Genomic DNA, 16309 nt, shown 5'->3' with positions numbered 1-16309 from the left:
TGCGAAGAATTTAGCAAATTAGACCTCTCTGATGAGATTTTAAATGCTTTGACTATTAATAATGTGCTTCGTGAATAGCATAAGTGTGCTAAGCAGTGAGACCTGAATACACAGGATGAGGACTTATGTTAAAGTGGTAGGAATAGAAAAGCAAGTTAACAACACTTATAAGTAAATATAAGTGATCTCTATATAAAGACAGATAGTGTTAGGTTAGATAAAATTGAAGAAGTTTACACTTAGAATGGGAATGGGGGTGGCAGTCAAATTCTGTAGTCAGAGATTTCTTTGAGACTGTCAGTCAAGCTCCCATAACAAGCATGAGAGGTAGGATGACATGTATATACCCAAAGGATTATAAATCATGCTGCTATAAAGACACATGAACGCGTATGTTTATTGCGGCACTATTCACAATAGCAAAGACTTGGAATCAACCCAAATGTCCATCAGTGACAGACTGGATTAAGAAAATGTGGCACATATACACCATGGAATACTATGCAGCCATATGAAAGGATGAGTTCATGTCCTTTGTAGGGACATGGATGCAGCTGGAAACCATAATTCTCAGCAAACAATTGCAAGAACAGAAAACCAAACACCTCATGTTCTCACTCATAGGTGGGTATTGAACAATCAGATTACTTGGACTCTGGAAGGGGAACATCACACACTGGGGCCTATTATGGGTAGGGGGTAGGGAATGGGGGGAGGGATGGCATTGGGAGTTGTACCTGATGTAAATGACGAGTTGATGGGTGCTGACGAGTTGATGGGTACAGCACACCAACATGGCACAGGTATACATATGTAACAAACCTGCACATTGTGCACATGTACCCTAGAACTTAAAGTATAATAAAAAAAGAAAAAAAAAAAAGGAGAAATCTCCAAAAAAAACAAAACAAAACAAAACAAAAAACAAACAAAAAAAAGAATGTCTAGGTGAAAGACATTTGGAGCAGAAAAAAAGCAGATCACATTTCTTTACAATTTTTCTCTTAACATTCTGGAAAGACTAGGAAGCGGAAAGTGGGGTAAACATTATCATCATCATTTTCATTATTGTAAGGTGTAAAAAAGTTTGCAAATGTGTTCCTGGCACATAATAAATGCTTTATGAATAAATGTTCTTATGTTTTTATGAAGGACTTGCTATAGTTTTCTGAAATTAGGTTTTAATTGAGATTGAGTTGCATATTTTATATGATATTGGTTTCTTTTCATTTAAACTTAATAGAATGTTTTTCTTCTTTTAAATTTATTCATGCATTTCTTCTGTTATCAAAAATTTTCTCAAAAATTTTCTCAAAAATTTTTGATTATTTCAAATTCTTGTCTACCTAAATAAAGAAGCTTTTACAATATTCTATCTCATACTCTGAAGGTTTTCTTTCCTTAAAGTGTCTTATTTTAACCCTAAAAATTTGTAATTATGAATATTTTAAATGTTTAATGTTGTCAATGTTATATAGCAAGAAGCAGGTGATTGTCTTTTGTTTTAAATGCCCTCTCTTTTTTCTTGAGGACTACAAAGTAGAGTTAGATATTTTGAATGTAATTTCTTGTTGAAATGTGCACACGAGTAAATACTTTTTCTGTGGATATGTTTTTATTTTTGGGTTTTCATGCTTAGTAACTGTTTCAATAGCTAAATGAAAATGAAAATAAGCTTGATTTGGAGAGCATATGTGAAGTCCTTTATATAAATGTTTTGGTTTTCAATAGGTTTCTATTCTTAAATCAAATTGCCTTTAAAGTAGGAAACTGAGTATGTTTTGAAATATGTTAGGAAATCTTGATGTCACTCATTATTATTATTATTATTTTAAAATTGCAATTCATTATTGATAGAACTTCAAACAGAGTGTTTCGGAAAGTGCTGCACAGAATTACACGTGTTTACCTGAGGCTACATATCAAGAAGAAGTCAAGAATATAAATGGAAAACTAAAGGGTAAGAATCACTTTTTATTTAGAAGTCATTTGACAGTATGTTTATCTAAAAATTTGAGGACTGTTATACTGTAATAGCCTCAGAACATTACGCACTAAATGCGTAGTATAAAAAAAGCGAATTAAAATGGTAATAAGTTACATATCTTGTCAGGTGTCAGCAACAGAGTATATAGAGAGTGCCGAAAAAGGAACTGAATTATTACTTTAAATTCCAGATATTCTAAAACCTGAGGTATCTCAGGAAATAAGAGGAAAGATGTAAAAGAGGGAATAAAGAATGAGGAAGACAGAAAGTACAGGGAGGAAATGAAGGGAAAAGAAGCAGGTGTATACAATGGAGGTTCATAAGATAAAATAACTCTTTAGATAGAGGAAGAGTATGGTTAGAAAGGTGGGAAGAATATATAGCAAGCTTTCAGTACAAAAACTAGTAAAAGAATTACAGGAAAAATGTTCCACCCAAGCTAAAAACCATGGCACAAGAAGTACGTGATACATGCACAAGCTTCAGTAGCTGATTCGATCAAGTGGAAGAAAGGGTATCCGTGATTGAAGATCAAATGAATGAAATGAAGTGAGAAGAGAAGTTTAAAGAAAAAAGAGTAAAAAGAAACAAACAAAGCCTCAAGAAATATGGGACTATGTGAAAAGACCAAATCAACGTTTGATTGGTGTACCTGAAATTGACAGGGAGAATGGAACCAAGTTGGAAAACACTCTGCAGGATATTATCGAGGAGAACTTCCCCAACCTAGAAAGACAGGCCAACATTTAAATTCAGGAAATGCAGAGAACACCACAAAGATACTCCTCGAGAAGAGCAACCCCAAGACACATAATTGTCAGATCCACCAAGGTTGCAAAGAAGGAAAAAATGTTAAAGGTAGCTAGAGAGAAAGGTCGGGTTACCCACAAAGGGAAGCCCATTAGACTAACAGCAGAGCTCTCAGAAGAAACTCTACAAGCCAGAAGAGAGTGGGGGCCAATATTCAACATTCTTAAAGAAAAGAATTTTCAACCCGAAATTTCATATCCAGCTAAACTAAGCTTCATAAGTGAAGGAGAAATAAAATCCTTTACAAACAAACAAATGCTGAGAGGTTTTGTCACCACCAGTCCTGCCTTACAAGAGCTCCTGAAGGACACACTAAACATGGAAATGAAAAATAGGTACCAGTCACTGCAAAAACATGCCAAATTACAAAGACCCTCGATGCTAGGAAGAAACTGCATCAACTAATAAGCAAAATAACCAGCTAACATCATAATGACAGGATCAAATTCACACATAACAATATTAACCTTAAATGTAAATGGACTAAATGCTCCAATTAAAAGACACAGACTGGCAAATTGATAAAGAGTCAAGACCCATCAGTGTGATGTATTCAGGAGACACATCTCATGTGCAGAGACACACATAGGCTCAAAATAAAGGGATGCAGAAAGATCTACCAAGCAAATGGAAAACAAGAAGAAAGCAGGGATTGCAATCCTAGTCTCTGACACAACAGACTTTAAACCAACAAAGATCAAAAGAGAAAAAGAAGGCCATTACATAATGGTAAAGGGATCAATTCAACAAGAAGACCTAACTATCCTAAATATATATGCACCCAATACAGGAGCACCCAGATTCATAAGGCAAGTCAATAGAGACCTACAAAGAGACTTAGACTCCCACAAAATAATGATGGGAGACTTTAACACCCCGGTGTCAATATTAGACAGATCAACGAGACAGAAGGTTAAAAAGGATATCCAGGACTTGAACTCGGCTCTGCACCAAGCAGACCCAATAGACATCTACAGAACTCTCCACCCCAAATCAGCAGAATATACATTCTTCTCAGTACCACATCACACTTATTCCAAAATTGACCATATAGTTGGAAGTAAAGCACTCCTCAGCAAATATAAAAGAACAGAAATCACAACAAACTGTCTCTCAGATCACAGTGCAATCAAATTAGAACTCAGGATTAAGAAACTCACTCAAAATCACACAACTACGTGGAAACTGAACAACCTGCCCCTGAGTGACTACTGGGTACATAACAAAATGTAGGCAGAAATAAAAATGTTGTTTGAAACCAATGAGAACAAAGACACAACATATCAGAATCTCTGGGCCACATTTAAGCAATGTGTAGAGGGAAATTTATAGCACTAAATGCCCATAAGAGAAAGAAGGAAAGACCTAAAATTGACACCCTAACATCACAATTTAATGAACTAGAGAAGCAAGAGCAAACAAATTCAAAAGGTAGCAGAAGGTAAGAAATAACTAAGAACAGAGTAGAACTGAAGGAGATAGAGATACAAAAAACCCTTCAAAAATCAATGAATCCAGGAGCTAGTTTTTTGAAAAGATCAACAAAATAGATGGCTAGCAAGACTAATAAAGAAGAAAAGAGAGAAGAATCAAATAGACACAATAAAAAATGATAAAGGGGATATCACCACCGATCCCACAGAAATACAAACTACTATCACACAACACTATAAACACCTCTACACAAATAAACTAGAAAATCTAGAAGAAATGGATAAATTCCTGGACACACACACCCTCCCTAGACTAAACCAGGAAGAAGTTGAATCCCTGAATAGACCAATAACAGGCTCTGAAATTGAGGCAATAATTAATAGCCTACCAACCAAAAAAAAGTCCAGGACCAGACGGATTCACAGCCGAATTCTACCAGAGGTACAAAGAAGAGCTGGAACCATTCCTTCTGAAACTCTTCCAATCATAGAAAAAGAGAGAATCCTCCCTTACTCATTTTATGAAGCCAGTATCATCCTGATACCAAAGTCTGGCAGAGAGACAACAAAAAAGAGAATTTTAGACCAATATCCCTGATGAACATCAATGCAAAAATCCTCAATAAAATACTGGCAAACTGAATCCAGCAGCATATCAAAAAGCTTATCCACCATGATCAAGTTGGCTTCATCCCTGAGATGCAAGGCTGTTTCAATAAACATAATGCATAAACATAATGCATCACATAAACAGAACCAAAGACAAAAACCACATGATTATATCAATAGATGCAGAAAAGGCCTTTGACAAAATTCAACAGCACTTCATGCTAAAATCTCTCAATAAATAAACTAGGTACTGATGGGACGTATCTCAAAATAGTAAGAGCTATTTATGACCAACTCATAGCCAATATCATACTGAATGGGCAAAAACTTGAAGCTTTCCCTTTGAAAACTGGCACAAAACAGAGATGCCCTCTCTCACCACTCCAATTCAACATAGTGTTAGAAGTTCTGGCCAGGGCAATCAGACGGGAGAAAGAAACTAAGGGTATTCAATTAGAAAAAGAGGAAGTCAGATTGTCCCTGTTTGCAGATGACATGATTGTGTATTTAGAAAACTCTATCATCTCAGCCCCAAATCTCCTTAAGCTGATATAAGCAACTTCAGCAAAGTCTTAGGACATACAATTAATGTGCAAAAATCACAAGAATTCCTATACACCGATAACAGACAAACGGAGAGCCAAATCATGAGTGAACTCCCATTCACAATTGCTTCAAAGAGAATAAAATGCCTAGGAATCCAACTTACAAGGGATGTGAAGGACCTCTTCAAGGAGAACTACAAACCACTGCTCAACAGAAAAAAGGGGACACAAACAAATGGAACAACATTCCATGCTCATGGATAGGAAGAATCAATATCATGAAAATGACCATACTGCCCAAGGAAAATTTTAGATTCTATGCCATCCCCATCAAGCTACCAATGACTTTCTTCACAGAATTGGAAAAAACTACTTTAAAGTTCATATGGAACCAAAAAAGAGCCCTCATTGCCAAGACAATCCTAAGCCAAAAGAACAAAGCTGGAGGCATCACACTACCTGACTTCAAACTATACTTCAAGGCTATAGTAACCAAAACAGCATGGTCTTGGTACCAAAACAGAGATATAGACCAAGGGAAAGGAACAGAGCTCTCAGAAATAACACCACAAATCTACAACCATCTGATTTTTGATGAACCAGACAAAAACAAGAAATGGGGAAGGATTCCCTGTTTAATAAATTGTTCTGGGAAAACTGGCTAGCTATATGTAGAAAGCTGAAACTGCATCCCTTCCTTACACTTTATACAAAAGTTATTTTGAGATGGATTAAAGACTTAAATGTTAGACCTAAAACTATAAAAACTCCAGAAGAAAACCTAGGCAATACCATTCAGGACAGAGGCATGGGCAAAGACTTCATGACTAAAACACCAAAAGCAATGGCAACAAAAGCCAAAATGGACAAATGTGATCTAATTAAAGAGCTTCTGCACAGCAAAAGAAGCTTCCATCAGAGTGAACAGGAAACCTACAGAATGGGAGAAAATTTTTGCAATCTACCCATCTGACAAAGGGCTACTATCTGGAATCTACAAATAACTTTAACAAGTTTACAAGAAAAAATCAGACAACCCCATCAAAAAGTGGACAAAAGATATGAACAGACAGTTCTCAAAAGAAGACATTTATGTAGCCAACAGACACATGAAAAAATGCTCATCATCACTGGCCATCAGAGAAATGCAAATCAAAATCACAGTGAGATTCCTTCTCATACCAGTTAGAATGGTAATCATTAAAAAGTCAGGAAACAACAGGTGCTGGAGAGGATATGGAGAAACGAACACTTTTACACTGTTGGTGGGAGTGTCAATTAATTCAACCATTGTGGAAAACAGTGTGGTGATTTCTCAAGGATCTAGGACTAGAAATACCATTTGACCCAGCAATCCCATTACTGGTTATATAGCCAAAGGATTATAAATCATACTACTATAAAGACACATGCACATGTATGTTTATTGGGGCACTATTCACAATAGCAAAGACTTGGAACCAACCCAAATGTCCATCAATGATAGACTGAATTAAGAAAATGTGGCACATATACATCATAGAATACTATGCAACCATATAAAAAGGATGAGTTCATGTCCTTTGTAGGGACATGGATGAAGCTGGAAACCATCATTATGAGCAAACTATCACAAGGACAGAAAACCAAACACTGCATGTTCTCACCCATAAGTGGGAATTGAAATATAAGAACACTTGGATACAGGGTGGGGAACATCACACAACAGGGCCTGTCATGGGGTGGAGGGAGCGGGGAGGGATAGCATTAATAAAAATACATAATGTAAATGATGAGTTAATGGGTGCACCACACCAACATGGCACATGTATACATATGTAACACATCTGCATGTTGTGCACATGTACCCTAGAACTTAAAGTATAATAATAAAAAAATTTCCATCTTTACTTACTCGCTTATGGAAGACATTAGGGATGGAATTACCTGACTGTGCGAAGCTATGTTTCATCTATTATTGGTGAATATAAGCATATATGGGCAGCCACACATGTATATATTTTTTCAGTATGGTCCAGAAGTTTTCACACTTTAATAAATGAGCTACAGATCTTGTTAACAATGCACATTCTGATTCAATAGACTTGAGGTTGTGCAATTTTAATAAATTCTCAGGTGATGCTGATGCTGGTGGTTCTTGGACCATGCACTGAGTAGCAAAGGTATAGAGTTTTCATTGAAGTAATTTGGAAGAAGAGCAATTGGATAGAATGTCAAGACATAACAGAGTCAAGAGCAAGCATTATTTTGATTTTGTTTCTCAGTATGTTTTTAGTCAGAAGCGAAGAAAGAGGTTAAAAAACAACAACAGAATTTATAGATGCCCAATATTACTTCCGAACAAGAGAAAGAAAGTGGTAGGAAAATTTATTTTTAAAAGTGTTGAAGGGAAAGAATCAAAACTACAGATCTGGAGATTATTTTTGCTAAAGAATAGCAATTGTGAGGCATGAAGGGGGAGGGGAGGAGAAGCTAAGTAGGTAATTTTGAAGTTTCTGAGAAGGAAACTTGAGTGAACTCATTTCAGATGCATTTGGAATGTCTGCACTCCAGAAGGTTAGATTATGTGTGCTCTGGACAGTATTGGAAGAAGCAGGGATTACTAGATTTGGCGTCTACCACAGTGACTCATTACTCTTTTCTATTATTTCAGGATTCATAGAGACATGTTTTGTTGATATTATTTATTTAAGTGAGATAAATTTGAATATGAATCCATTGACTTTTTTAGTAAAATTGCTGCTCCATAATAATCTGTTAGATGACTGGGCCCGGTGGCTCATGCCTGTAATCCCAGCACTTTGGGAAGCTGAGGTGGGCCGATCACTTGGGGTCAGCAGTTCGAGACCAGCCTGGCCAACATGGTGAAACCCCGTCTCTACTAAAAATACAAAAAAAAAAAAAAAATTAGCTGGGTGTGGTAGCACACGCCTGTAATCCCAGCTACTAAAGAAGCTAAGGCAGGAGAATCGCTTGAACCCAGGGGGCGGAGGTTGCAGTGAACCGAGGTCACTCCACTGCATTCCACTCTGGGTGACAGAGTGAGACTCCATCTCAAAAAAATAAAAATAAAAAAATAAAAATTTGTTGGAGACTAACATGGTAAATCAGTCTAATTTTAGAAACAAAAACTAAATTTATTACTTGAATACTAAAACTGATTTTTAAATAAATATTCTGATTTCAAAATAAAAATGGTTATAACTAATTAATATTTAGCAATCAAGTTTTTGAATAAATATTTCAATACTGAAAGTTTTTTATACATTATTTTCTTTATGAGTTTTATATGCCGTCTTATATGAAGGGATGAAAAAACATTCAGATGGATAAGTGACAGGTTGCAAAAATGTAGGCATAAAATTACACCACATGTGTATGGAAAAAAATGAATATTTTTATTTACTATTATTCCCTAATATACATCCATGCTCATGAACTCATTACACTTTCGTTAATGAGACATCAATTTTACATTCAGCTAAACTCTTATTGTAACTGTGTACCTTCTCAATTATAAGATAAATTAAAGAGTATGATGAATGTTTATAATTTAATGATATAAGTGATTCTGAAGTGTATCTTGTAGTTCAGAAGCTCTCATAATTTATAACCAGTATATGTTAGCCATGTGTGAGATTCATAGATGCCATGTGATAAATGAGCTCTAGATGATGAAATGGTTTGTAAAATTTTCCTTGTGTGTTTTTTGCTTTTTTTTCTTTTTCACATAAAAATTTTAAACTCAATGTTTTTGTTTATAAAGAAAATAGTTACAAATTTACTTTTTGTCACCTGGGACTGCACATTTTTGATATAGTTTGAACCTAGACTTTTTTTAAACTTGTGAAAAATTAGGTCACTTATGACTATTATTTTTATATAAATTTCTGATATATTTATCCAAAATTTCCCAAGTACTTTCTTAATACATTTCTTAACATTGGCGTATTAGAAAGAGACTATATCATTATAATTTTTTTAAAAAATATATTCAATAAAATGTTTTAAAGTCCGTGTCTGTATCATTCATTGACACAATAGTTTCATTAATCTTTAAACTTTAAATGACTAGACATAAATTTCATTGATATAAAAGTATACATATCTTTGAAGAATCTTATTGATGAATAATTTATCCTGGAAAATGAACTAGTCATAAAGCTTGCTGAGTCAATCAAAGAAAGTAACAGTAAAATATTAATTCCTGAAAGAAAATGAGGGTTGATGTTTAACAAAATTTATCTGGGTAAATGGCAACTATCAGACATAGTGTGCTTTTTGCGGGGAGAGGAATACAGGAGACTGCTTTTTTGAAGAAAAAAAATCATACAAGCTTTTTATAAGTCTTACGTCAGGGTTTTGATAAGGAAGCAGAGCCATTCATGACCACTCAGGACATAGAACTGATGCTGCGTTTTCTCTTTCCTCTGGGAGCCTCTTTGCAATTCACTAAGAGCTTTTCCTGAGACCCTTGTCTTGACTGGTGCTTGTGCTCCTCATTAGGGTATCCAAACTTCAGGCTAGTTTTGTCAGTCCGGTCCAGCTTGTCAGTGTACTTTTGTTCAGCTTCATCTTTCTTTCTGGAGCTGAGTACAGAATTCAGGGCACTGGGCATTACACAGACCTGTCGATAACCTGAGGGAACAAAGAGTTCTTACCAGTAAGACAATGACAAAGCATATTCTTACCCGCTTCTGCCACAGTATATTCTAACCTGCGGTCACCATTTGTTGGCTGGGAGGTTGCACTGCACACCCCATTACAAAATTTGCTGACTCAAGTGCAGATAGGAAAATGATATAGGCTTCTTGAGACCTCCACTTTCTCATTTCTGCAGCAAATCAAGGGCTTTCTCACATGCCCAGTATGCTGCCATGAGAACTAGCATTTGGGAAAACCACCATACTAAGTTTACATATAACCAAAAGAATCATACAGAGGCTGACTCCCCTGGCAGCACCCAGAAACAAATTGCATTCCTCAGTATATGTTAAAGTCACACCCTCCAGGGTGACAACATGTCTCAAGCAAGTGAAAGTAAACTTAAATAGAAGAAGTGGCTCTGTTTTCAGATTAGAAAGATGAGCCAAAAGTTCGGAAAGCTGAAAAAACACAGGGTATCAACACACAACTTTGCTCCTCAACCCTTTGGCAACCGGTAATCTTTTTACTCTATCCATAATTTTGTTTTCTGGATAATGTTATTTTTGGAAATATGCATTTAAGTCTTTTCATACTTGATAGTTCATCTCTTTTTAGTCCGTAGTAATATTCCATTGTATGACTATAGCACAGTTTATACACTCATCTTTCTAAGGTTATCATTGTTACTTCACAAATTGGTTGAATTTTTGCATGCATGTTCATAAGGCAGTTTTCTTGTTTGTAACAATATCATCTGGTTTTGATTTAGAGTAATGCTAGCATTATACACTGAATTGAAATGTACTCTGTATTAAGCTATTTGTGCATTGCTATAGATAAATACATGAGATTGGGTAATTTATGAGGAAATAGGTTTCATTGGCTCACAGTTCTACAGGTTGTACAGGAAGCATAACATGGGGCTCTGCTTCTGGGGAGGCCTGTGGAAGCTTACAATTATGGTGGAACCTGAAGAAGAATTTGCACATCATATGGCGGGAGCAGGAGCAAGAGAGAGAGGTGGGAGGTGCCATGCACATTTAAATGACCAATTTTCATGAGAATCACTATTATGAGTACAGCACTAAAGGCATGGTACTAAATTGTGAGAAATCTTTCCTCATGATGCATTCACCTCTCACGAAGCTTTACTTCCAACATTGGGGATTACATTTCAATGGGAGGTTTTGGTGGGGACACACATCCAAACTATATCATAATTTTTAAGTTTAGGGGTAGAGTTTGTTTAAAATTATATCTCTTTTTTTTGTCTAAAATATTTGGTAGAACTCACCAGTGTAGGAATCTTGGCCTGGACTTTTCACTCTAGGAAGATTTTTAACTATAGCTTAATCTTTTATATATTTCGGGCAATGCAGGCTATCTATTTTTTCTTCAGATATTGTATTTTTTTGACTACTGCCTAGATTTTATTTTCCTGTTGTTGACATCATTTATATTTTGGCAAAAGAGAGTTTGATCTTTTCCATAAATATTTCCTCTGAACCTTTGCCAGAATCAGTATACTGTCATTCCTAGTTAAAAAGATTTTCTTATATTATACTTTAAGTTCTAGGTTACCTGTGCACAATGTGCAGGTTTGTTACATATGTATACACATTCCATGGTAGTTTGCTGTACTCATCAAACCATTATCTACATTAGGTATTTCTCCTAATGCTACCCTTCCCCTAGCCCCTCACCCTCCAACAGGTGTGTGATGCCCTGGTGTGTGATGTTCCCCTCTCTGTGTCCATATGTTCTCATTGTTCAACTCCCACTTATGAGTGAGAATAAGTGGTGTTTGGTTTTCTGTTCTTGTGTTAGTTTGCTGAGAATGATGGTTTCCAGCTTCATGCATGTCCCTGCAAAGGACATGAATTCATATTCTGTTTTATGGCTGCATAGTGTTTTGTGGTCTATATGTGCCATATTTTCTTTATCCAGTCTATCATTGATGGACATTTGGGTTGGTTCCAAGTCTTTGCTATTGTGAATAGTGCCCCAATAAACATACGTGTGCATTTGTCTTTATAGTAGAATGATTTATAATCCTTTGGATATATAACCAGTAATGGGATTGCTGGGTCAAATGGTATTTCTAGTCCTAGATCCTTGAGGAATCGCCACACTGTCTTCCACAATGGTTGAACTAATTTTCACTCCCACCAACAGTGTAAAAGTGTTCCTATTTCTCCATATCCTCTCCAGCATCTGTTGTTTCCTGACTTTTTAATGATCACCATTCAACTGGCGTGAGATGGCATCTCATTGTGGTTTTGATTTGCATTTTTATGATGACCAGTGATAATGAGCATTTTTTCATGTGTCTGTTGGCTGCATGAATGTCTTCTTTTGAGAAGTATCTGTTCATATCCTTTGCACACTTTTTGATGGGGTTGTTTCTTTTTTTCTCATAAATTTGTTCAAGTTCTTGTAGATTCTGGATATTAGCCCTGTGTCAGATGGATAGATTGCAAAAATTTTCTCCCATTCTGTAGGTTCCTTGTTCATTTTGATGCTAGTTTCTTTTGCTGTGCCAAAGTTCTTTAGGTTAATTTAGTCCCATTTGTCAATGTTGGCTTTTGTTGCCATTGCTTTTAGTGTTTTAGTCATGAAGTCTTTGCCCATGCCTATGTCCTGAATGGTATTGCCTAGGTTGTCTTTTAGGCTTTTTATGGTTTTAGATCTTATGTTTTAGTCTTTAATGTGTCTTGAGTTAATTTTTGTATAAGGTGTAAGGAAGGGGTCGAGTTTCAGTTTTCTGCATATGACCAACCAGCTTTCTCAACACCATTTATTAAATAGGGAATTCTTTCCCCATTGCTTTTTTTCAGTTTTGTCAAATATCAGATGGTAATTTTCACATTTCAATGAATTTGTCAATCTTTTCTAAGTTGTCATGTTTATTCACATAAATTTTATATTATTACCTTGTATTTTCAAGTATCTGTAGAATCTGAAATAATGTCACATTAACTCATTTTCAAAGTTGGTAATTTGTAGCTTTTTCTTTTCAAGAGCTAGTTTGGCTAGGTAGACTTTTGCTTTTATTGATCCTCTCAAAGTGTTTGGTATTGTTCAAGTTTTCTATCATTTTTGTGTTTTATTAGTTCCATCTCTGATGTTTTAGTTCTCTTTGCCTATTATTTTAAAAATCTATAGTTGGGAGCTTATCAGCAACATAAATTGAATTCTCACAATTTTGGAAGCTGCACAGTTCAAGATCAAGGTCTCATCAGATTTGATGCCTGAAGAGGTACCACTTCATGATTCATCGATACATTCTTTTCCCCTGTGTCCTCACATGGCAGAAAGGCTAAAGAGGCTTGCTGGGGTTATTTCTATCAGAGCTTAAATTCATTTATGAAGGGTTGGCCCTCGTGACCTAATTACATCCAAAAACTCCTATCTCTATGATTTGATTTTAGCGTATGAAAATTGCAAGGAGAAAAACATTCAAACCAATACAGATACTTATCATTTCCTGTCCTCTGCTTCCACTGAGTTTACTTTCTTCTTCTTCTTCTTTTTTTAGTTTCTTAAGGTAAAAGTCAAAATTATTTATTTGAGAGTCTTCTAATATAGACATTCGTACCGAAAATTTTTATTTAAGTGCTGTTGTAGATGCATTTTGCAATATCTAATGTGTTGCGTTTTCATTTGAAGTTAGTTCAAAATACTTTCTAATTTTCCTTTTTATTATTTTTTGAACCGACCCAGGGTTATTTGGATGTATGTTACTTAATTTGCAATGGTTGAGTTGTTCCAGGTACATTTTTATTATTGATTTTTAATTTGATTGCTTTGGGGTCAGGTAATGTGTTTTGTATGACTTAAAACCTTCTTGATCCTTTTATTAAGATATGATCTAGAATATAGTCTTTGAGTACTTCAAAAGAATGGTGTTGTCTATCATATTCTTACTGATTTTCTGCCTCCTTATTCTACCACTTGAGTAAGGGGTTCAGAAATTTTAGACTATACTTGGGCATTTGTCCATTTCTTTTGCAGTTCTATTTTTGTATCATGTATTTTGAAGCATTTATGTTATTATGTACAGAAATATTTAGGACTGTTATGTTTTCTTGATTAAGTGAACCCTTTGTCACTATAAAATGAGTTTGTTTATTGCTGGTAATAGTTTTGCTATGAAATGTACTTTGGTATTAATACAACCACTCTTCCTCAACCTTCTTTTGTCAAGTGGTAGTGTGGTATATCTTGTTTCATCTTTAACCAATTTTTGTCTTTATATTTAAAGTTTATTTATTATAGGCATTATACAGATAGATCTTACTTTTATATCCATTCTAACAATCTGCCTTTGAACACTGGTTTTTAGACTAGTTTAATTTATTATGTAATTATTGATATGATAAAAGTTGTCTGTCATCATGCTGTTTGATTTCTATTAGTCCCAGATCTTCTTTGTTTTGCTTTTGTTCTTTATCTGCTTCCTTCAGACTAGTTTAGTAATTTTTATGATTTAGTTTTATATGTATATATATATATAGATATAACTTTTTTAGTTATTGGTCTAGTTTTATATTTCTTTATGATTTAGTCATATCTTTTTGTGGTATAAGTTTATTTGGTTATTAGGTATAACTTTGCTTTGCTGTCTTAGTGGTTTTTTAGGATTTGTAGTGTATGGATTTATCTCATCACAACCCACCTTCAAGTAATATTATATCATATCATAGATGGTATAAGAAATTACAATTGTATATTTTCATTTCTTCACTTCCAGCCAGATTCCAGGCTGGATCTGTGGGATTGTAGCTTTCATTAAGTTTAGAATATGTTTAACCAATTTTTCCTCAAATGTTTTATTCTGTTTCTCCTCCTATCTGTTTGGGGACTTAATTACCTGCTGGGAGTTTGCTTGTAGTTCTCTAGTGTCTGAAATTTGTGTATCTCTTGTTTCGTGATGGCAAATCAATCTATGCTCATATCTACTCAGTGTAGCTTTCATCTCTGGCATTGTAACTTGTATCTATACAAGTGCAATTTAGTTTTTGAAAGTATCTTCTATTGCTCTACTTATCTTATTGATTTTTATTGTAAAATAGAGTTGAGTTACTTATAAACAACTTGATGCTTTTCATTTTTGCTTTTTGTAGTATGAGCTAACTCCCCACACCTGAGGAAAGGCCTTTCTGACTATTCATTTTCCTGTGAAGTCTGAGTCTTCCAGGTAAATCTATAAAAATAGATACTCTTCTTGCCACTATGTGAGCACCAGGTGTGATTTTCTCTAAATTTATAAGTCCCCCGCTCCGACCCAGCTTGGTCTTTTTTTTAATTTTATTTTTAAAATTTTTTTTGTTATTATCATACTTTGAGTTCTAGGGTACATGTGCATAACGTGCAGGTTTGTTACATATGTGTACTTGTGCCATGTTGGCGTGCTGCACTGATCAACTCGTCAGCACCCATCAACTCATCATTTACATCAGGTGTAACTCCCAATGCAATCCCTCCCCCGTCCCCACTCCCCATGATAGGCCCCGGTGTATGATGTTCCCCTTCCTGAGTCCAAGTGATCTCATTGTTCAGTTCCCACCTATGAGTGAGAACATGCGGTGTTTGGTTTTCTGTTCTTGTGAGAGTTTGCTGAGAATGACAGCTTGGTCTTCGGTAGTTTTCTGGCTCGCATGCAATCTTTATTATTTTGCTAAATACTGGGAGGGGGTTTCCAGGGGTTTCTTGCTGTTGCTTCTATATCTCTCTCCTCCTTAGTGCTTTGTTCTGTAATGTCTCTCTGCTTTGGTTTTACCAGACTCTAAGCTTCATCACTGTAACCAAGAGAGTCTGGTAGGTTCCACTTCAGTTTTTTTTTCCTGTGTCATGTCTTGGAATCTCTGTCAAGGCAGGAAGCTGAAACATTCATAAGGTTTGTTTCCCATTATTTTTCTGTTTTTCAGGGATTTTCGTCTTCTTTGACTAATGTTCAGTGTCTAAAAAAAAATGTTTAATGCATTTCGTGTGTTTTATTTTTAGTTATTTCAGCTAAGAAGAAAAATCAATACCCGTTGTTCTCTCTTGGCTGGAGCCAGACTACTCTAGAGCTTCAGCACATGCCACACACTGGATAAAATGCTTTTCTTCCCCCTTTGCTCAGCAGCTTCCTTTTCAATCTTCTTTCCACAGTGTAACCGTACATTCCTCAGGGGAATTTTCCATGGGCCTAGTATATATCTTATTCTTAGCAATCTGTTTTCTTAAAGTATCTATCTGAATTTATAATTGCCACTTTTCTGGGGCTTTGCTTT

At 35.4% G+C, this 16309-nt stretch overlaps 1 protein-coding gene across 1 annotated transcript in view; it reads left to right on the top strand.

The window, feature by feature from the left end:
- LOC135965068 (ankyrin repeat domain-containing protein 30B-like) overlaps window positions 1-16309 on the top strand; it is a 51450-nt gene that overhangs the window by 30733 nt on the left and 4408 nt on the right. The window contains exon 11 of the mRNA XM_065520550.2: window positions 1858-1960. Coding sequence (XP_065376622.1) covers window positions 1858-1960 — 103 coding nt within the window. The remainder of the gene's footprint in view (window positions 1-1857; window positions 1961-16309) is intronic.

The sequence above is a fragment of the Macaca fascicularis genome, chromosome 9, assembly GCF_037993035.2.
Source record: "Macaca fascicularis isolate 582-1 chromosome 9, T2T-MFA8v1.1".
In the NCBI taxonomy this organism is placed as follows: domain Eukaryota; kingdom Metazoa; phylum Chordata; class Mammalia; order Primates; family Cercopithecidae; genus Macaca; species Macaca fascicularis.
Note: the sequence above shows the minus strand (reverse complement) of the source record. Positions and strands in the feature narration are given on the sequence as shown.